Source organism: Aquarana catesbeiana, linkage group LG12 (assembly GCF_042186555.1).
Source record: "Aquarana catesbeiana isolate 2022-GZ linkage group LG12, ASM4218655v1, whole genome shotgun sequence".
Lineage (NCBI taxonomy): Eukaryota > Metazoa > Chordata > Amphibia > Anura > Ranidae > Aquarana > Aquarana catesbeiana.
The window spans coordinates 220,431,562-220,455,203 of record NC_133335.1 but is presented as its reverse complement, the minus strand read 5'-3'; the positions used below and the strand labels follow the sequence as shown (position 1 = coordinate 220,455,203).

Below are 23,642 nucleotides of genomic sequence, written 5' to 3'. Positions count from 1 at the left end.
GCTTGGTTGTATGTTGGGCCCGGCCGTTCCTCCCTGTGTTGAATTCTCCCTGACCCTCGGGCCTTTTCGCTCACGAGGCTTTGAAGTGTTTGCCCAGAGATTGACTGACAAGGAAGTTTTTAGTGGCGGCACCAGGGGGAACGGACAAGAAGAAGGAAAGAAAAAAAAAAAAAAAAGGGACACGCTTTGAACTAAAGATCTTTCAGTTTGGGAGATGCTGGATTTAGTTATCTCCTTCACTATGTTAATTATTCACCACGATAATTGGGGGGGAAGAGTAAAGAGGAGAGAGGAGGTTATTAAAAAATTCCAGTACTAACACGCTACACAAACCTCATTTTTCCAGCCTCTAGAGCGCATAAAAGAAAGGCTGTTTAAAAGGGGGCTAGTGTGTTTCCAGGGGAAGCGAGGGGAAGCGAGGGGGCCCTGTCTAAGCTGTCCCTTTTTTTTTTTTTTTTTTTTCTCTAAATAGTGAAATCCCTACAGCTGAAACATCAAAGCTCTGGCGAGTGTTCCCTCTCTGAGTTTTGACCATGTCTGGTACGCTGTAATTAAAGTTTACGGAAAGCTGTCTTTTGTTTTCTCGATGGCATGCAACCTTACACAATACGGATTGAGAAAAAAAAAGTAGAAGGGAAATGTTAAAAAGCCCCCATACCGAGGAGGGGGGGGGGGGGGCTGCCGCTGTCCCTTTTTTATGTGCTGCTCTCATCTGACCTGATAGCGCAGTCCTCTATCCAGAGATGAGGTCCACGGCATCCCATGCGTAATTGGTGTGTGCTTTGAGTTACCGACCAGGTATACCCGATCGTTACTACAAGAGCGAAAGCTTGTGGTTCATCGAGAAATGGCAAGTCTGACGTTTGCTATTTGGCATATCAGGGTGGATTTGATTTAAGAAAAATAAGAGGTTGCGCTAATGCTAATAAAACATAGTGAATAATTTACAATGAAGAAAAATTCATATGGTGATCATAAATAAATCAATGTGCAGAACTTAGTGATAAAAAAGAAAAGTCCATAAAATGAAACATCAATTAAGTGTTATAAAAAATCCATAAAGTAAAACATCAGTAAAGTGTTATGAAACGTCCAAATCACCAACAATAGGTAAAAAAAGTCCAAGTGATAAAAAATGGAGATCTGTGACAGCAGGGAAGGGTCCACCACCAGATATGGAAGGGGTTGCTCCTTACCAGAAGGCCATGACCCCCCACTACAGAGGATCACAGCAAACAGAGATCTTTAAAGCCAAAATGGGAATTATCAGCAGTGTCCACCAGAGGTCATCTCGTCAGCAGCCACTCCAACGACCCGGGGCATAGATACCATAAAATAAAAGGGACTCACATAGTGTAAAACCACTTACATTTAATAAAATAGATTAAAATACGGATGTACACTTACAGAGTGTCAATGGATAAACAGCCTTAAGTCCAGCTCCGTGGCCACCGGAGCTCGGACAAACCCGTCCTACTGGGAAGCAACTCGCTTGGGGGTGACGTCAGCGCGTCGTCTGGCTCCGCCCTACGCGTTCGTGACATCATCACGTCTTCCAGGGGCTGATGATGTCACGAAACGCGTAGGGAGGAGCCAGACGACGCGCTGACGTCACCCCCAAGCGAGTTGCTTCCCAGTAGGACGGGTTTGTCCGAGCTCCGGTGGCCACGGAGCCGGACTTAAGGCTGTTTATCCATTGACACTCTGTAAGTGTACATCCGTATTTTAATCTATTTTATTAAATGTAAGTGGTTTTACACTATGTGAGTCCCTTTTATTTTATGGTATCTATGCCCCGGGTCGTTGGAGTGGCTGCTGACGAGATGACCTCTGGTGGACACTGCTGATAATTCCCATTTTGGCTTTAAAGATCTCTGTTTGCTGTGATCCTCTGTAGTGGGGGGTCATGGCCTTCTGGTAAGGAGCAACCCCTTCCATATCTGGTGGTGGACCCTTCCCTGCTGTCACAGATCTCCATTTTTTATCACTTGGACTTTTTTTACCTATTGTTGGTGATTTGGACGTTTCATAACACTTTACTGATGTTTTACTTTATGGATTTTTTATAACACTTAATTGATGTTTCATTTTATGGACTTTTCTTTTTTATCACTAAGTTCTGCACATTGATTTATTTATGATCACCATATGAATTTTTCTTCATTGTAAATTATTCACTATGTTTTATTTTTCTTATGCTTGTTTACAATTGATGTTTTTGTGAGGATTGCTGCTTTTCACAGTATTTTATTTACACTGGGTTTTTAGCGCAGTTTCTTTCACCATTTTCCTGGATTTGATTTAAAGTGGTACTAAAGGTTAGTTTAAAAAAAAAAAAAAAAATAACAAACATATACTTACCTCCACTGTGCAGCTCGTTTTGCACAGATTGGCCCCGATCCTCCTCTTCTGGGGTCCCCCAGCGTCTCTCTCGGCTCCTCCCCACATCAGATAACCCCCTGGGAGAAGCGCTCTCATGGGGGGGGGGGGATACCTTGTGGGCGCGCTCACGAGCCCAGCATTCGGCGTCCCCCCCTGGCGCCCGTGTCATTGGATTTGATTGACAGCAGCGGGAGCCAATGGCTGCGCTGCTATCAATCAAATCAAGAGCCGAGACCCCCAGGCAGAGAGATGGCGTGTCCCCGTGGGACAAGTTTGAGGGTTCAGGTAAGTAAAACGGGGGGGGGGGGGGGGCTGGGGGGTCACTGACAGGTGTTTTTGCACCTTAATGTATAGGATGCATTAAGGTGAAAAAACACAAACCTTTACAACCCCTTTACATCACTTGTAAAAAGTCTTGATTTAAATGAACTTGATTTTAAATGCTAATTTTTAAAGAGCAACTGTCATCTCTGTCCCGCAGCGGCTCCTCCTCTGACCCCCTGTTAACTCCCCGACAGTCCCATTCACTTTAATAGGACGGCTGGTGATGCGGCAGTGACACAACAAGGTGAGGGACGTGGCGGCAGCAGGTGAGTGGATGCCCGCTAACAGCCGCTGCCATGATGGATCTGAAATGACAGGTGCTCTTTAAATGTAAGGACTGATTCTTGCTGGTAGTTAGAATCTTTAATATTTGCAAACAAAATGAAGGTTTCTTATTTAGAATAATAATCTGTCGGGTTAGTAAAACGGTGATATCAGAACCGATTCAATCATACAGTTTGCAGTGTACCTAGATTTGCAAAACAATGGGATAAAGGAATATTCCTGAACTTTGTTTTATCTCATGGTTACTGAGAAATTGTGTGAATGCATCAATGCAGTGCATGTTATCTCAGCTTGTATTCATTGAATGAGTTTACCAAAAATGTAAATATTGCAGAATATACAGCATCATGCTACATTACTTAGCTCCATTTCATGCAGAATAAACTAAATTATTAATGTATCTTAAATCAAAAAGCTATCTTTAGGTAGATTTTTACTCCAAAAGCATTTTATTAAAATAAATTTGATAAAAATCAAAAAAAGCTGATTTAAATTAAAAAAATTCTTTTTTTATTTTTTTTAATTATTGATTTTTATCCACCCTGTGGCATATCGAGTAAGCTAGGACCTGGGCTCATTTCTATAAATCTGTTACAACACTGCAGAATGAAGAAATGTAAAAATTGCTTTATAGGGAATCCATCACATTGCCATTTAAAACAAAGCAGCAGATACCCCTGATAGGGCTTCTCTTGCCCAATAATAATCATCTTCACCACCGTTTTCAGCTTCATTCATCTGCAGGAGCTCTGAGTAATACAAACGGCGGTCTGCCTATGTAAACAAGACAGATCAGCGTTCTATGAGAGGGGAAGATGGAGATCTTGTGTTTCTGCTAAGCAGGAACATGGATCTCTGTCTTCCCCCCCCCCGTCAAAGCACCTCCCCCACAGTTAGCAAGAACTCCCAGGGAACACATTTACCCCTTTGATCGCCCCTGATGTTAACCCGGTTCCCTGCCAGTGTAATTTTTTAGCACTGATCACTATATTGGTGTCACTGGTCCCCAAAAAGTGTCAGATTTGTCCGCCGCAATGTCGCAGTCTCGCTAAAAATCGCTGATCGCCACCATTACATACGGTGGAACCTCGGATTGCGAGTAGCGCGGTTAACGAGCGTTTCACAATGCAAGCTTTTTTTTTTTTTTTTTTTTTCCTTAACCGGTTCCCGACCGGCGCACGACGATGTACGTCGGCAGAATGGCACGGCTGGGCAAATGGGCGTACCTGTACGTCCGTTTGAATTCCCCGCCGTGCCATTGCGTGCGCGCCAGTCGGGAGCTACGTGAGTCGGGTCGCGGGTCCCGTGGACTCGATCGCCGCGGGGATACCCGCGATCGCCTCACGGAGAGGATGAACGGGGAGATGCTGATGTAAACGGCATCTCCCCGTTCTGCCTAGTGACAAGTGTCACTGATCACTGCTCCCTGTCATCGGGAGCAGTGATCAGTCTAGTGACACATACAGCCCCTCCCCCCTACAGTTAGAAAACACTCCCCTAGTACTGATTAACCCCTCCCCGCACCCTAGTGGTTAACCCCTTCACTGCCAGTGTCATTTACACAGTAATCAGTGCATTTTTAATCGCACTGATCGCTGTATAAATGACAATGGTCCCAAAAATGTCCGCCATGTCCGCCATAACATCGCAGTCACAAAATCGCTGATCGCCGCCATTACTAGTAAAAAAAAAAAATTATTAATAAAAATGCCATAAAACTATCCCCTATTTAGTAAACGCTATAACTTTTGCGTAAACCAATCAATAACGCTTATTGCGATTTTTTTTTTTTTTTTTTTTTTGCCAAAAATATGTAGAAGAATACGTATCGGCCTAAACAGGAAAAAAAATGTTTATATTTTTGGGGGATATTTATTATAGCAAAATGTAAAAAATAATGCGTTTTTTTTCAAAATTGTCGCTCTTATTTTGTTTATAGCGCAAAAAATAAAAATCGCAGAGGTGATTAAATACCACCAAAAAAAGGGCTCTATTTGTGGGAAAAAAAAGACGTCAATTTTGTTTGGGAGCCACGTCGCACTACCACGCAATTGTCAGTTAAAGCGACGCAGTGCCGAATCGCAAAAAACGCTCTAGTCAGGAAGGGGGTAAATTCTTCCGGGGCTGAAGCGGTTAATCCTGACTCGGTTTGGGAGTGTTGCCTCGCAAAACAAATAGGATTCAAGCTTCTGCGGCGTGCAGAGAAAGAGGAGAACCCCCTAGAGTTGGGACTTTTAGGGCACTACCTCAAAAACGAAGAGGAGTAATAGAAAAGTATGAAACAATTATTGAAAAACATATATAAAATATTGCACATGATCGTGGATAGTGTATACAAAAGATGCAAAGAAAGATATAACTTCCTGAACCCGACGCGTTTCAGAGATGGATGCTGTCTCCTTCATCAGGGATTTTCACAGAAAATGTAATATCTATAAAATGTAAATGCATAGTGATCAACAATGATTGAACCCTTCTCCTCTTTCCTGGTATATTTGGGATGTGGCACACCCTCCACAGTTTTCTTGATCAGAAACCCTCTTTCATCTGCGGTGTGCATTCCCAAATTTGGCCAGAGGTGCGCGGGCGCGGTGACACTCAGAGCCATTCGGAGCCACTCGGAAATACTCTGAACCACTCGGAAATACTCAGTTCCCGGGTGTTTCTGAACCTTTCCGAGGGTTTTCTAGTGCATCCGAGTGCTCTCCGAGTATTTTTCCGAGTCTCTCCGGCGCCCCCCCACCTCTGGCCCCATGTGGTATTGCATGCAATAGAAGTCAATGTGGAACAAATTATTTTCGTTTTCCATTGACTTCTATGGGGAAACTCGATTTGATATGCGAGTGCTTTGGATTACAAGCTGGAACGGATTATGCTCGTAATCCAAGGTTCCACTGTAGTTTGTAGACGTTATAATTTTTGTGCAAACCAATCAATATACGCTTATTGGGAATTTTTTTTTACGAAAAATATGTAGCAGAATACATATTGGCCTAAATTGATTTAGAAATTGCATTATTTACATTTTTTTAATTGGATGTGTTTTATAGCAAAATGCAAAAAATATTATTTTTTTATTTTTTTTCTCAAAATTGTTGTGTTTTTTTTTTTGTTTATAGAACAAAAAATTAAAAAATGCAGAGGTGATCAAATACCACCAAATGAAAGCTCTATTTGTGGGAAAAAAGGACATACATTTTTTTGGGTACAGCGTCACACGCCCATGCAATTGTCAGTTAAAATAACGCAGTGCTGTATCGCAAAAAATGGCCTGGTCATGAAGGAGGGGTAAACCTTCCGGAGCCGAAGAGGTTAAAATGGTTCAAAAAGTACAAGTTTTTTTTACCTTCATGCATTCTGTGCATGAAGGTAAAAAACCTTCTGTGTGCATCATCCCCTCCAGCCCCCACTTAATACTTACCTGGGCCCCCTCTAGATCCAGCGATGTCCATGAGAGCCTCGGCTCTTCGGGGACTCTCACTCCTGATTGGCTCTTGGCAGCAGCGGGAGTCCCCTGATGAAGTTACATGGTGTGACGTAACGCGTAGTAGGGCATCCTGGACCGGAAGTGATGCAATAGATTGACAGATGCGGAGTACAGTGATACCTCGGTTTGCGAGTAACGCGGTATACAAGCGTTTCGCAAGATGAGCTATATTTTTTTTAAATCTTGACTTGTGTAGTGAGCACCGTCTCACAAGACGAGCAGGACTCAAGCCGCTGGTGCATGTATTACCTTATGTGGCCAGAGGTCCGGGGGCACTGGAGAACTCGGAGATGCTCTGAGACGCTCCCAGCTAGGTGGGGCAGGCGTAACGTGTGCCGGAGCACCCTAAAGTGTCAACAGTTCCTGAGTGTCTCCAGCGCCCCCGCACCTCTGGCCACATACAGTACTGCATGCACCAGCAGTGGTTGTGGAACGAATCATCTGAGTTTCCATTATTTCTAATGGGGAAACTCGCTTTGATTTTCGAGTGCTTTGGATTACAAGCATGTTTCTGGAACAAATAATGCTTGTAATCCAAGGTATTACTGTATATGAATGATATAAATGTGGTTTTAACTCTTGATTGATGTACGAGTTATTTTAACAAATAAATTGTAATGCTTTTAATACTACACTATGGGGGGTTGTTTTGCTTTGTCCTAACATTCTAATGTGTGCAATATTGGCACCTTAAAGGGACAAGAACCCCATGAATTGAGTAGCTGACGGAGGAGGAAGGAGATTGCTGTGATCTGAGGATCATCATATCCTCTATGGAGTTTTGACTTCAAGGTGTATTTAAATACTCGGAGGAAGTGGACTATTTTTTGACACATTTGAGGATATAGTACCTAAATATATATGTTATTATGGACTATATCACTTATACATAATTTCTCATTTCTGTTTTTTTATGTAAACGAATGTGTCTATATTTGTTTTAGTACCTTGGTTTATGATTGCTACGAAGATTATTGTGATACTTCAAGGCTACAAAACTTTATCTATATAATTTGATCACTACACTGTGGGAACACATTAGGTGTTGCAGCAACCGCTTTGTTTGTTTTGCATTTTATTTTAGTCTTATCTATACTTTATGTTCAAATTGGGTATAACCAATCCATTTCTATTGACACTGCAAATGTAGATTTATTTACATAGGGAGTGCACAGGTATTCTTTTGTCATTTGAGAGCCCGCACTTGTGCCACCATAGAAGGTGGCTTCCTATGGTGGTACATGCAGAAGAGGAGGAGCCCAGAGAGCGGCGGAGGATCAGGGTTGCTCTGTACAATTGCACACAGCAGGTAAGTATAACATGCCTTTTTTTATATTAGGGAAAAAAAAAAGTGGGTCCGTTGAAATGAAGGGTAAGCCCAAAATGCAGGTATCAAACAGTTCTGTGATCTTTGCATAACGGATGAGCAAAAATCCACATAAATGCATGCGGTTATACATATTAAAACTGGGCCTTAGTGTCTATTTGCAAAAGGGCCCTTAGCCAGTTAGACTTGGTTTTAGGTAGAAGCCAGTTTAAAAAAATAATATTTAATAATATTTTTTTTTACTGTAATCTGAACACAATTTTATGTAACAGAAGATGTTTTCAAGTGACAAGTCCACTCTAAATGAGTCATAAAAATATCAAAGCACTCAAATAGATTTTTAGAGCTTGACAGCCTGATCCGCACTTAGAGGGGAGAGAAAGGAACGGTGCAATTTGAAGAGTAGGAATTATATGACTTTGTAATGATATGTGTAGCAGTGATGGGAAAATAACAGGTGTCCTCTTCGTATTACATTGTCCCTCACTTTCACTGTTTGCCTGGATTAACCACAGCCAGGCCATGGAATATACCCGTCCCTATGCCATCACATTTATGTCTTTAGAAGGCAATGAGAATAATTAAATAACCAACAGCAACAGGGATTTCTCAGTCTTCTAAATTGCTGCTCTGATTGCCTTCACATAATGAGTCTCTGCATTTAGGAAGCCTAAAGTCCAGTTGAGCCCTCTTGATTTATTACTGTGATGCAGCACATGGGAGAGTCTGACCATGACTATAAGATAGAACGCAGCAGCCTGGCTCCCCAGTGATCTGCCAAGGTCCTCTAGTCAACAGTGCCTTGAGCAAGAATGTTGATTGAAGCAGTGATCAGGAGCGGCGTGTTGGAACGTTGCAGAGCTGGCCTGCTGCAATGTGTGAGAGCAGTGGTCCGACTCTCATATGTGCTGCCAGCACAGGGTATTTTTACTCTTGCAGTACTTGTTAGCTGGAAAAAATAATAAAAGAGAAGTATATTTATTTACTTTATTTGCACCCTAATTGCATTACAGTAATAAATTAAGATGGTTCAGTTTAAAGGGGTTGTAAACCTTTATGTTTTTTCACCTTAATGCATCCTATGCATTAAGGTGAAAAAACACCTGGCAGTGACCCCCCCCCCCCCAGCCCCCTTCGTTTTACTTATCTGAGACCTGGAACTTGACCCGGCAGGGACACGCTGTCTCTCTGCCCGGGAATCTTGGCTCTTGATTGGATAGATTGTTAGCAGCGCAGCCATTGGCTCCCACTGCTGTCAATCAAATCCAATGATGTGGGCGCCGGGGGGGGCGGGCCGAGTCATACATTCGGCGGCTATGGACGCGGAATGCTGGACTCGGGAGCACGCCCCCAAGGTAACCCCCTCGGGAGAGCGCTTCGCCTAGGGGGTTATCTGATGTGGGGAGGAGCCGCCAGGGGACCCCAGAATACGAGGTTCGGGGCCACTCTGTGCAAAACAAGCTGCACAGTGGAGGTAAGTATGATATGTTTGTAATTTAAAGAAAACAAAAAAACAAAACAAACCCTTACAATCACTTTGGGTCCTTTCACACGGATCCGTGATGATCCACCCCGTGAACATCCGCTTGCTCAGCAGGGATCGCTCCGTGGATCCCCACTGAGCAGGCAGATGACAGGTCCGTCGCTGCACACTGTGCAGCGACGGACCTGTCAGAGTGCCGCTCTCCCCTATGGGGGATCGGATGATGACGGACCGTAGAGTCCGTCGTCATCCGATCCGAAAACGGATGAAAAAGTAGGTTTTTCCTCCATTACACTTTTTCGGATCGGAGCGGGTCGGATGTCAGCAGACATGTCACCGCTGACATCCGATGCTCCATAGAGGTCTATGGAGGGTCCGTTCAGGTCCGCCTAAAAAACTGACAGGCGGACCTGAACGGATCGTTCATGTGAAAGAGGCCTTAAGGTTAAGCTCAGTGTAAGTTCAGCTTTAAGGAGAACCTGCTATCATATTTTGTTAATTGAGACTGTCAAATTCCACTATACGCGGCACGTAATCCATGTCTCCTGCGCTAATAGAGCGCCCTTTCAGCTTCTTGGTATAATGCATCCTAGTAAACCCCTGTTTCCCGTATCTTCCCTTGTAAACAGACATGATCACCATCCTTACATCCTTCGCTTCACAGCTCGGCTGTCCCTCTCGAGCCTGTGTTCTGTTTATTTAGAGTAATTAACAATAGAGTTTGATGGTTTCACAATCAGCCAATCAAGCAAAGGCATTTCTTCAAACAAGGAGAGTTATACAAATCTCAACCAATGAACAATGACTATGGGAGTCTATGGGCGTGTCTGGGCAGGGGCAGTGTGTATGATTTCCCGCCCCCTGTACCTGTAAGCCATCATCAACTATATAGACAAAGGAAGCCAAATAGTTGGCCTTGAAATCATGGACGCTGTCCCCGACCATAACAATTCAAAGACTGCCGTTTTCACCATTGGCGTGAATCCTTATTCTGCACTGTTCAGAGAACAATGCATACCCAGATTATTCTACCATTCCTGAGGATGGGAGATTATCTGCAGGAACACGCCATAGCCTCCCTACATGTTGATCAGACACACGGGAGACACGAGCGCACATCCCCCATAAACGATAATGTCTTTGCAGAGTGAACACATCCCCCCCAGACGATCGTCAGTGCATTGCACAGGGGCCCTTCGTTGGCGGACATATCCCCACTCTGCAAACACTTCTTTGCATCCTCAAGAAGCTTTCCACTACCAAAACGGGTCTCAACCAGCATCAGTACCAGCATCAGTACCAGCATCAGTCTGCCCCAGTCCGCTCCTTAGAGTGGGCTGCAGGAGAACTAACACTGGGAGACACTGTGACAATACATATTAAATATATCTTATAAAAATTTCCACAACAAGACTGCTTTGCAGCTGATCCCTAGTGGACCAAGCATGACTTTTTCAGTTCTTTTGCTAATGATCACTACCTCATTATTATTACTGTTAACTTTGTTAGAACTTTGTTTCAAGAGAGTATTCAAAGCTGAGCTCTTCCTACCTAACGGTAAGAAATATTATCTCTGTTGGCCTTTTGAAGGAAGTATATTTCTGTACTTGCAATGACTTGGGCATTTGTTTAAACTATTCTATTGATATAATTTACAATACAAAATCTTGTTATTTCAATAAAAACTATTGGAATATAAAGAGAACCTGCGCTCTGCTTGTGCAGGGCATAGGAGCAGTTTCACTTAAGCTGGGTTCACACTTGTGTGTACACAGACATGGCATGTGATTTGCATCACAATGCTGTACAAATCACATGTGATGTCTGTGCAATTTGAATTAAATGAAATCGCATTCACACCAAATGATGCAGGACCCTTTTTTTGGTCCGCACTGAAATAGGATCACATAGGTGTTCACACCTATGCGATCCGATTCCTGCACCATTTGACAGTTCGCACTGCGATCTGCTGACGGATCTGGAGGTGTCATTAACTGTACATTGTCACCTCCAGCGATTTGCAGCTGTCATTGTGAACCAGTGTGAGATTCAGGTGCGATGCGGGAGCCGGCACTGAATCGCAGGGTTTCCCGCATTGCACAAGTGTGAACCGGGACTTAGCCCCTGCCTTCCCCATTTGCACGCACTCTTCTTGCTTTTACACTCCTGTTGATCTGTTGGAAGCAAGGAAACGTAGCTCTGTGTGTAAGCTCCAAGTCTCCACTTAAAAACCTGCACAGATTTTTGGACCCTCTCCCCACTCCCATGTGACAGCCTGGTTGCATAACTGGCCAATTACCAAGAACCAGCACTGTTAGATGAGGGGAAGGGGAGTTACCCATCATAAGTACCCATCAGTGCAGCCTTTCAGTGCCCATCAGTGCAGCCTTTCAGTGCCCATCAGTGCAGCCTTTCAGTGCCCATCAGTGCAGCCTTTCAGTGCCCATCAGTGCAGCCTTTCAGTGCCCATCAGTGTCGCCTTTCAGTGCCCATCAGTGTCGCCTATCAGTGCCCACCAGTGCCACCTATGAGTGCCCATCAGTGCCACCTATCAATGCTCATCAGTGCTGCATATCACTGCCCATCGTCAGTGCCACCTCATCGGTGCCGCCTTATCAGTGCTAGTCAGTGCAGCCTCATCGGTGCCCATCAGTGAAGGAGAAAACTTACTTATTTACAAAATTTTATAACAGAAACGAAAACTTTTTTTATTTTTTTTTTTTTTATTTGTTTAGCATAAAATAAAAACTGCAGAGGTGATCACCAAAATATTTGTGGGGACCAAATGATACAAATTTTGTTTATACAAAATTTGTACAGTGTAGCATGACCACGCAATCGTCATTTAAAAAGTAACAGCGCTGAAAATTGGCTTGGGCAGGAAGTTGGGGAAGTGCCCGGTATTGAAGTGGTTAAATATGTGTTTTGTCAAGAAAAAAAGTAGTGGACGATTTTTCTTCCATTTCATATACTGTGAATAATCTATGTAGCCAGGAATTCTGTTTGAACCGTCCCTGCTTTTTCCTGCAGCTAAAAACGCTTACTACACCTCCGGAAAAGCGCGCCTGCCAAAATGCCAGGACAAATGTCTACAAATTTTTACATAGATTTGACTGTAACTGTATAAAAATCAGAAATAAATCAGAGGCAGTTGGGGGTCACATGGCTTCAAGACCACAGAAGAAAAAAAAATTGGTGGGCGGCATTATTGTACTTCACAACCTCAAAAATAAAAAATGAGTAACTTAAAATTCTGTCACTTAATTTTTTGATTCTGTATCTACTAGGGATGCACCGATACTATTTTTTTAATGAGTACCGATAGCAATTACCGATACCTACCACAACTGTTTTGTTTTAACTTCAGCTGTCAGCAATGGTACAAAGCATTGAAAAGTTATTTGCAAATGAAATAAATTGATTTTTTTTAAATTTAGCACTTTTTCAATGTGAAATGTGTAAATTATATGTTAATATATATGTGTAAAATATTTACTAACAAAGCAAACAAAAAAAAAAGTTTTAATTGTTTATGGTTTATAAAATAGACGTGAACAAAAAAAAAAAAAAGCAGGAAAATAATAATTAAATGGAGGAGAATAGGGAGTAAATTAAGGGTTAATAAGGGGTTAAACAGAGGAACATTTGTTCATCCCTTTGATCTGCAGATGAAGAAACAGAAAGATACAAAAAAAAACAATGTTTCTTTTTATTTTAGTGTTTCAGGGCTGAGCAATGTTGTTAATAAACATTGCCGGCTGCTTTTTTTTTTTTTTGACAGCTCCAATTACCAGACTTCTTTAACACTGGGGAGACCCCACTGACAGCTCAATGAACCGAGCCTGAAAGTATCAGTTTCAGGTATCGGTGCATTTGCACAAGTACCAATACTTGTGCAAATACTCAGTATTGATACCGATACTAGTATCGGTGCAACCCTAGTATCTACAGTTTTCTACAATACGGTGCTATAAATGCAGAGAATAATGACCCTGTGTGCATTGGCTATGGCAGTCTTTATCTGCCCTGCATATGACTGGTACCTACAGGCAGAGGCCCTCAAAAAATATGCTGGGGGTACACAGATTCATGGAAAGGGGGGAATGGAGGTACCGTTATTAATACATGACTGAGAAAATGATTTCACAGCTAAAACGTTACAGCTAGAAAAGGTGAAAAAAATTTCTGTTTTAAAGTAAAATGCGTGGTTATGCGTGATATAAATGTATATGTCCTCTCACCCTCAGGCACACCTTTTTCCAGCTACTGTTGTTCATTTTGGGTCACTGGAGCAAAGGGGTAAGTAGACGAATAGATGATTCCTATTCTACTAAAACATTGTAGGTTTTCAGACCTTCGAGGAAAATGTTTTGCATTTATGTACAGGCTTTTCTGTAAATAACCAAACTTTTATAGGGTAAGTCCACCCTTAGCAAATAAATAATCAGAAATCCACATATTTTTTGCAGGAAAAAATGTGCAATTATTTATTTTTTGCAAATGACCATGCAAAGCATTGCATCCACGATCAGTGCAAATCTCCTGCAGACTCCTCCTCCAGCTCTATGTCCGTACCGAGGTGTGGACTTTCAGAGAGATGGAGGAAGTGTTGATGGACTACGGTTGCGGTAATTCCCACACTTGTATACCATTGAGAATTATTAAGTCCTTCTGCTGCGATGGCATCTTTGTGAATGATTGACATGGCTGTGCAGCCGTACCGATTTTAAAGCCGCGTACACACGAGCGGAATGTCCGACAGAAAAAGTCAGACGGGAGCTTTTCATCGTCTATTCCGATCGTGTGTAGGCCTCATCGGACTTTTTTTTTTTTTTTTCGAAAATTCTGACGATCCTAGAAATGGAACATAAATATTTCAGACGGAACCAATTCCTGTCGGGAAAACCGATCGTCTGTATGCTGTTCCGAAGGACCAAAAACGACGCATGCTCTGAAGCAAGTACGAGACGGAAGCTACTGGCTATTGAACTTCCTTTTTCTAGTCCCGTCGTAAGTGTTGTACGTCACCGTGTTCTGGACGGTTGGACTTTGGTTGGACTTTGGTTTGACCGTGTGAAGGCAAGACCGCTTGAATGGAATTCCGTCGGAGAAACCTTCGGAGTTTTATTCCGACAGCAAAACTGGTCGTGTGTACGCGGCATAACAGCTGCTGCAGGGAAGAAGAGCACCCACCCCCTTTCAGAGGGGGCCTTTTGGGGGGAGATCCTCTTGTAGCAATGTTATGCCCTAAATATGGATGTAATGTAGTTCTAAAGGTGGAATTAACCCCCAAAGTGGTTGTAAACCCTCTCCTATACCCAGTGAAGTGAACAGCCTCAGATGCTACACGGAGATGAAACAAATCCTCCCACATGAGTTTTACATGTATATCTGCTGTACTCCCTTTTCTACACTCTTTGAAAAGTGCAGATCATTTTAGAAATCTTTCTTCCTCTTTCAGCAGTGGGTGGAGAGCTGCACTTACACTGTGTGAGAGCTGATTGGAGGAATGGTACCCCCCCCCCCCCCTCCACATGCCCTCCGCAGAGGAACAAAGGAACCTGCAGAGCGGTATTATGAATAGACAAGCTCTCTGCTAATCTACCTCTAAGCTCCCTCCCCGACACAAATTTTCAGCTACTGTTATCTTGTGTGTTGGAGAGCTTGACAGAAGTGCTGATAACAGAAGAATGGAGCACCAGAAAGAAACGGCACTTAGAGCTTTGGAGAGAGACAAGTAAACACTACGGATAAATGTGCCTAGGTCAAATTTCATGAATGGGGTTTACAACCACTTTAAAGCTGAACTCTGGGTAGTTATAAATGACATAAATTATTGCAGCTCTTTATGCATTAATGCATCATGAAAGATATTTTTTTAAATACAAGCAGTGTAAGTACCTAAATTCGACCTGGTATCAACCTCTTGCAATTCCCTGTACACTGCAGCTCAGTGTACATTCTACAGGGGATTGCAAACAGGCAGGTAAGTGTACTTTTTTGCAGAAGAGACATTGCATGACTTATTATTCTGCAATAAAGAGCCTGCCTGTTTACTTTTTTTTTTTTTCTCTAGTTTCACTTTAAAGGGGTTGTATAGGTTCGTTTTAAAAAAAATAAATATGTCATACTTGCCTCCACTGTGCAGTTTGTTTTGCACAGAGTGGCCCCGATCCTCATCTTCTGGGGTCCCTCGGCGGCTGTCTCGGCTCCTCCCCGCAAGAGCTAACCCCCCTTTGGGAAGCCCTCTCCCAAGGGGGTTAGCTTGCGGGCATGCTCCCGTGTGATACAGTCGGCGGCCATAGTGTATCATTCGGCCCCACTCCCTGGCGCGCTGCCTCATTGATTTGATTGACAGCAGCGGGAGCCAATGGCTGCGCTGCTATCAATCGTCCAACCAAGAGCCCACAGGAGCTGGGGGAAAGCAACGCGGGATCGCGCCCACGGAGATTCGGGGCTCAGGTAAGTAAAACAGGGGCTCGGGGGGCCGGAGAGTGCAAGGTGTTTTTTCACCTTAATGCATAGGATGCATTAAGGTGAAAAAATACGAAGCTTTACAAGACTGATGAATTGTTCAATAAAAATAACTCACTAGATTTTTTAATGTATCACAAGAGGCTTTTGTCATTTATCTCACAACATGGAGTAAAGGCAGTTTATAACACATGAGAATGGCTGTATTAGCCACAGATATCATATCTATATTGTAACCCTTCAGCCTGCCAGTGTGCAACTGTTGGGTGGATTGGGTCAGTTAGAAACTGTAAAGGATAAAAAGGGGGGGGGGGGCATCTTTTGGAAATGTATTAAATACACCAGAGTCTCCACTCAAGTGGTCACCCAAATGTATGTATGTATAATTTTTCCCATGATCCTTTGTAGCAAGCAAGCAATCAGGCTTCTAGAGGGAACCAACAACTCTAGTCACATGATTCTGTGTTGTGAAGTGTACCTCTCTTGATCCAGTGAGTGTTATTAAGGCTTTAGTGGGCTTGGGAAGAGGGCACATCTTGTACAGGGCTCATACCATCCACTGCTTTTTCAAGGTTCATATTGAGGGCTGTTTAGAACAGTAATGGTCAGCGTTCTTGATTTGGAGGTCCTCAACCATGGCCGCTTACATCACCACACATAAAAGTCAGAGACTGTGGACATAATACAAGAGATGGTCAGAGACTGTGGACATGGTACAGGAGATGGTCAGAGGCTGTGGGCATGGTACAGGAGATGGTCTGTGACTGTGGACCTGGTAGACGAGATGGTCAGAGACTGTGGACCTGGTAGAGGAGATGGTCAGAGACTGTGGACCTGGTAGAGGAGATGGTCAGAGACTGTGGACCTGGTAGAGGAGATGGTCAGAGACTGTGGACCTGGTAGAGGAGATGGTCAGAGACTGTGGACCTGGTAGAGGAGATGGTCAGAGACTGTGGACCTGGTAGAGGAGATGGTCAGAGACTGTGGACCTGGTAGAGGAGATGGTCAGAGACTGTGGACCTGGTAGAGGTGATGGTCAGAGACTGTGGACCTGGTAGAGGAGATGGTCACAGACTGTGGACCTGGTAGAGGAGATGGTCAGAGACTGTGGACCTAGTAGAGGAGATGGTCGGAGACTGTGGACCTGGTAGAGGAGATGGTCGGAGACTGTGGACCTGGTAGAGGAGATGGTCGGAGACTGTGGACCTGGTAGAGGAGATGGTCGGAGACTGTGGACCTGGTAGAGGAGATGGTCAGAGACTGTGGACCTGGTAGAGGAGATGGTCAGAGACTGTGGACATGGTTCAGGAGATGATCAGAGACTGTGGACATGGTACAGGAGATGATCAGAGACTGTGGACTTGGTACAGGAGATGGTCAGAGACTGTGGACATGGTACAGGAGATGGTCAGAGACTGTGGACATGGTGCAGGAGATGGTCAGAGACTGTGGACATAATACAAGAGATGATTGGAGACTGGTGACATGCTTCAGGGGACAATCCTAGATTGGAGACCGTGCAACTACTATAAATCACTGCTATAACAGCAATAGGGACAATCACATTTGTGTCTACAAGGGCCCCAAAAAAAGTTCCAAAGAGCCACATGCAGCCCCAGGGCCACAGCTTGGGCACCAGGGGTTTAGAAGGTGAGAATGAATGCTATATAAGTTCTGTTAATGAGGCAGCCATATTCAGAAGATAAATTAATTCCACTGTTATGGCCCATGACCATGCTATGGACACACACTTATTTTCATATATTTAGGAAGCGGTTAAACAAGAGCCCCTCTGTAGCTACAGAATCAATGAGATTGTCTTCTCAGCAGCTCAGCTCCCCATGCCACCTTACTGCTTTCCTCACCCGTTGCCACATGTGAAGTACCTTATGTTAAATCTTGCTCCATGTCTCCAATGCATTTGCAATGTAGAATTTCCCCTGTCGGAGCAGAGAGCACCTTTTTAAGCGAGACACCAAGGTGTTTCAGGGCTCGTTCACACAGACACTTCAAAGTGTGTTTGTCATGTGGGGCCTCTACATGTGTTCACCATGTGCTTGGGGACCACACTGGGGTTCTGTACCAGCAGTTTAAACTTCATCTGTGAGACACGCCAGCAAGTTAATTACCGTCTAGAATTGTTTATGTAAAATCACTTGTGACCAACTACAAAAACTCTGCTGCGACAGCGGGCAGACAGACGCGAGCGCTTATTTATTAAGACAGCAGTGCCGAACACACAAATCCAATGCAGAATTAACCACAAGTCTAAGCTTTGAACATCCCCGCTAGTGTTTGAGAACCACAGGGGCTGAAATAGATGTGAAGTTTAAGTATAAAAATTAATTAGAGCTAGTAATACAGTTTTTTCTTTTTTAAATATGCTTCCACTAAATCGCCTAAATATACAATTAAAATAAATGAGAATTGTTCTACTTGTAGAAGGTTTTGTAGCAGGCATAGATTGGCCGTAGACAGGCCGCTGTCACGTAGGAAACAGGAGTGACGCATAAGATGTTTAAAGTGTGTGTGCGAGCAAAGAAAATATACTATATAGTACATACACTTTACTGTGCATTTCCCATGTTCTCTATTTAAAAACTTTGCATGTACAGAAAAATATCAGTTGATCCTACTAGAAGTCCAACAAGCGCCCTGTCTGTAGAAAGCTGCTTTTGCTGTACTGAAATCCTAGGCAGTATTGCCAGCCTCAGGGCTGGTGCAAGGATTCTTGACACCCTAGGTAAAACCTAATTTTGCCGCCCTGGCTCCACCCTCTTTGCCCTGCCCATGTATACCCCACCTTTTTAATGAAGCACCCATCAAATGCAGCCTCACCAGCGCCCATCAAATGCAGCCTCACCAGCGCCCATCAAATGCAGCCTCACCAGCGCCCATCAAATGCAGCTTCACCAACGCCCATCAAATGCAGCCTCACCAGCGCCCATCAATGCAGCCTACCAGCACCCACTAATGCAGCCTACCAGTGCCCATCAATGAATGTTTGCTTGCTTCCACTCATTCGGGAGTCGGGACACAGACGCAGTCCTCTGCCGCCACTGCGCCTCTGGCACTATGTGCGAATGGAGCGGCGGCTGCCTGTTGATACTAATGCCGCATACACACGATCGGACTTTCTGGCATACTTGGTCCAGCACACTTTCCGACTGACTTTGTCCGCCAGGTGCGCCGGACTTTAAAACGGATGGACTTGCCCACACACGACCGGACTTACCGGCGGGCTAAGTCCGCCCGTCTTTCCGACGGACTTTCGCCGGAGTTACGGCAGACTTTCAGAATGAATGGACTTGCCCACACACGGACAAGTCCGTTCATTTTCAACGTGACTCAGGTGCGCCGGGACTAGAAAAGGATGTCAATCTTGTCGCTTTTATCAGCGAGATTGACACCTTGCGAGCCCCGTCGCGGGTCATACCAGGCCCTTAGGTCTAGTATGGATTTTAAAGGGAAGCCCCTACGCCGAAAAAAACGCGCCCCCTCCCCCCAACAGCCAGGGTTGTCGGGAAGAGGCCCTTGTCCTCATCAACATGGGGACAAGGTGCTTTGGGGTGGGGGGGGCCCCGCAGGGCGCCCCCCTCCCCCAAAGCACCCACCCCCCCATGTTGAGGGCATGCGGCCTGGTATGGTTCAGGGGGGGGGGGCCTGCTCGCTCGTCCCCAGCCCCCTTCCTGACCGGCCGGGCTGCGTGCTCGGATCGGGGTCTGGTATGGATTTTAGGGGGGACCCAAAGCCGTTTTTCGGCGTAGGGGCTTCCCTTTAAAATCCATACCAGACCTAAGGGCCTGGTATGCCCCGCGCTCGTCGCAATAAGAAAATTTGTTTTTCCTATTGCAGCGAGCGCGAAATGCAATACCCTGCCCTTGCGTTGTATCTGGTCCGTTGGACCAGCATACAGACGAGCGGGCTTTCCGTCGGACCAGCACACAGACGAGCGGACTTTCCGCCAGAAACTGAGTCCGACAGAAAGATTTAAAACATGTTTCAAATCTAGGTCCGGCGGGCTATTGGGAAAAAGTCCGCCGGAGCCTACAGACGGGCGGATTGTCCGGCAGACTCTGGTCTGCCGGACCAAGTATGCCCGAAAGTCCGCTCGTGTGTACGCGGCATTAGACTTAGTTGCTTGCTGCAGAGAAAAGAGAGTAGAAATACCAGTGGCTGGGCGCCCTAGGCAGCTGTCTAATTTGCCTAGTGGTAGCACTGGCCCTGGCCAGCCTTGCCTGAAGTCTCCCCTGCTGGACTACAGTACTCTAATTCCCTGTACACACGGTCGGATTTTCTGACGGAAAAAGTGCGATCGGATTGTGTTGTCGGAAATTTCGATCGTGTGTGGGCTCCATCGGACTTTCTCCGTTGGAATTTCCGACACACAAAGTTTGAGAGCAGGATATAAAATTTTCCGACAACAAAATCCAATCGTTTAAATTCCCATCGTGTGTATACATATCCGACGCACGAAGTGCCATGCATGCTCAGAATAAATGAAGAGACTAAAGCTATTGGCTACTGCCCCGTTTATAGTCCCGACGTACGTGTTTATTACGTCACCGCGTTCAGAATGATCGGATTTTCCGACAACTTTGTGCGACCGTGTGTATGCAAGACAAGTTTGGCCCAAAATCCGTCGGAAAAAAATCTGACGGATTTTGTCATCGGAATGTCCGATCAATGTCCGATCGTGTGTACAGGGCATAACAATCCTAATCCCCAGAACTCCTCAATATTGGCATTCTCAGTAATCTCTCCCTTTCTATACAAGCTGCTTGCGGTTTTCTTTTGCTGAATATTAAAAGCTCACCTTTGTAAAAAAAAAAAAAAAAATTCACATATTTTTTCAGGGGCCTGTAGAGCATTGCACCTGCTTTCAGTGGATCACAGGCACAGTGTCGGGCTCCTGCAGACACTGCCTAGAGCTCTGTCAGTTTCAGAGCTGTAGGATGTGTAAATGGATTGCGAGCGTGTTGATCGGCACACTAGCAGCCCATTGAAACTACAAGTCCCTCTGGAGCTGTGGCAATGTAGTTTATTCAATCGCTGATCTCAGTGCATGAACAATGCGGCTGTGTGGGCGGAGCCCTGCACAGCTGCGTCGATTTTAAATGTGACAGCGGCTGCAGGGGAGAAGAACCTCCAGCTGCTGTCACAAGGGGATTGGGGGGTTGTTCTGTACTGGAACATGCTCCAAAAGGTGAACCTATCCTTTAACTTGGCTGCCTGTAGTGCCAGTATAGTAATAGTGTGTACACATACAATACATTTTTTCCCCAGCAAAGTAATGCTGCTACCTTGACTTCCAAGAGTCTTCCCAAGCATTGGGTGCCTTGAAAATGTTCTGTTTCTTGCTAGTTTCCACCATAGAAGGGGCTAAATCTGTAAGGCTCATCACTGACCTCATCCACCGATGGAGTCTTGCATGCATGCTCTTTTTTATTTTTCCACCAGACTGTCACAAGGAAGCATCTTACCACAGCTGCTTCTGCTTGCAAAGAGCCACCTAAAACTCCGATCTTTGCTCCATTCCTCCTGCCTGCCTACAATAACTTTTGGACACCTCAAGCCATCTGATCCTGATCTGCTACCTGCTGTTCATGTTTCATAAGTATATGGAACCTCGTCTCATACCCTAAACTAGGGCCGAAACAACTAATCGATTAATCAACAACTAATCGATTTATGAATAGTCAACTATTTTCATAATCGATGAATCAGCCAGCCGATTAGTTGGCCTGCATACAGAATGCAATATTTGTTTACATATCAGGAAATACAGTGCAGCACACATACAGCTCATTACACCATCCATATATGTCAGTAAGTGAAAATGTGAATGTGTGAGGAGCAATGCCTCATGGGACATGTAGTCCTGGGCAGGAAATAGTGAGTGATTCGAAAGTCAGAAGTTTTTTTTTTACCTTGCTATAGGGGCACTCTATACTATACTTTGCAGCTTACTATAGGGGCACTCTGAAGGCAGGGGGAACCAGAAGCGTTGGTGGAGGACCCCAGAAGAGAAGAATCAGAGCTGCTCTGTGCAAAACCATTACACAGAGCAGGTAAGTATAACATGTTTGTTGTTTAAAAAAAAATATCACTTTAAAGACTGTGTGCAGGGAAGATCAGCATCTGAACCCAGAGAAGGTTGGAGGCTGATAGACTGGAGGTAATAGAAGGCATTACAATGCCCATCAATGCAGCCTACCAGCACCCACTAATGCAGCCTACCAGTGCCCATCAATGAATGTTTGCTTGCTTCCACTCATTCGGGAGTCGGGACACAGACGCAGTCCTCTGCCGCCACTGCGCCTCTGGCACTATGTGCGAATGGAGCGGCGGCTGCCTGTTGATACTAATGCCGCATACACACGATCGGACTTTCTGGCATACTTGGTCCAGCACACTTTCCGACTGACTTTGTCCGCCAGGTGCGCCGGACTTTAAAAAGTAAACTTTTGCCAGTACAGTAAAACCTTGGTTTGAGAGTAACTTGGTTTGAGAGTAACTTGGTTTGAGAGCGTTTTGCAAAACAAGCAACATTTTTTAATAAATTTTGACTTGATATACAAGCAATGTCTTGATATACAAGTAGCATCACGTCACAACTGAGTATAAAAGAGAAGAGAGGCGCCTCTAAGGGCTCTTTCACACGGGGCGGATCAGTGATGATCCGCCCCGTGAACATCCGCTTGCTTCAGCAGGAAGATGACAGGTCCGTCGCTGCACATTGTGCAGCGACGGACCTGTCAGAGCGCCGCTCTCCCCTATGGGGGATCGGATGATGACGGACCGTAGAGTCCGTCGTCATCCGATCCGAAAAGGGAAGGAAAAGTAGGGTTTTCCTCCGTTACACTTTTTCGGATCGGAGCGGGTCGGATGTCAGCGGACATGTCACCGCTGACATCCGACGCTCCATAGGCCTCCATGGAGTGTCCGTTCAGGTCCGTCTAAAAAACTGACAGGCGGACCTGAACGGACAGTCCGTACTAAAGAGGCCTAAGTGTAGAAATATGGTTACATTTAATGAAATTGCAACATTTAGCAATTCGCAAGGTTGATGATTAAAACAGGCACATCTAAGTATGCAGGCATCCGGGGTAAAACAGTCCACATAGACCATCCTATCTACCGCCATCAAAGTCGTCCCTTCCACGTTGCGCTCCACGAGCAGTTCAATTGCTCTACTGCAGGGTGGTCTTCTTGGTCACGATTGCAGACTGACAGCCGTGAGAGCCGGCGGTGCGGTGGATGGTCTCTGTGGACCGCTTTACCCCCCATATTGCTACACTTGGAGGCGCCTCTCTTCTCTTTTATACTCTGGAGCTCCTGCAGGATTTGCTTCTAATCCCGTTGTGGAGGCTTCCATTTGTGGATGGACATTTTATGGTTACACAACCTGATCACATTGCTATAATCTTTTTATATGGACTTTAAACTGAAGGACTTATGAATAAATGGTTGTGGAACAAATCATTTGAGTTTCCATTATTTCTTATGGGGAAATCGGCTTTAAAACACAAGTGCTTTGGATTACAAGCATGTTTCTGGAACAAATTATGCTCGCAATCCAAGGTTTTACTGTATTGTGCATTATATTTAAAATGATTATATTCATGAAAAAAAAAAGTCTCTCAGTTTTTAGTTCTACTCTAATACTCTAATATAAAAGATTTATATCTACCGTCCACTCTTCATATAGCTTCATGTTTGACTCCTAGTTAAAATGCCCATATATCTCACTTCTGGGTATATTTTTATTATTATATTTATGATCTAAGTAATATATATTAATAATTTCACTGTGTCACAGTATAAATAAACCCCTTATAGTAGCGATTATCTGTTCTTTTTGTACTATAAAGGGCTCA

At 44.5% G+C, this 23,642-nt stretch overlaps 1 protein-coding gene across 1 annotated transcript in view; it reads left to right on the top strand.

The window, feature by feature from the left end:
• The window catches only part of ASPSCR1 (ASPSCR1 tether for SLC2A4, UBX domain containing), a 110,739-nt gene that overhangs the window by 74,841 nt on the left and 12,256 nt on the right, over window positions 1–23,642 (top strand). Inside the window, exon 13 of the mRNA XM_073606711.1 lies at window positions 13,536–13,587. Within this exon, the coding sequence (XP_073462812.1) occupies window positions 13,536–13,587 (52 nt within the window). The remainder of the gene's footprint in view (window positions 1–13,535; window positions 13,588–23,642) is intronic.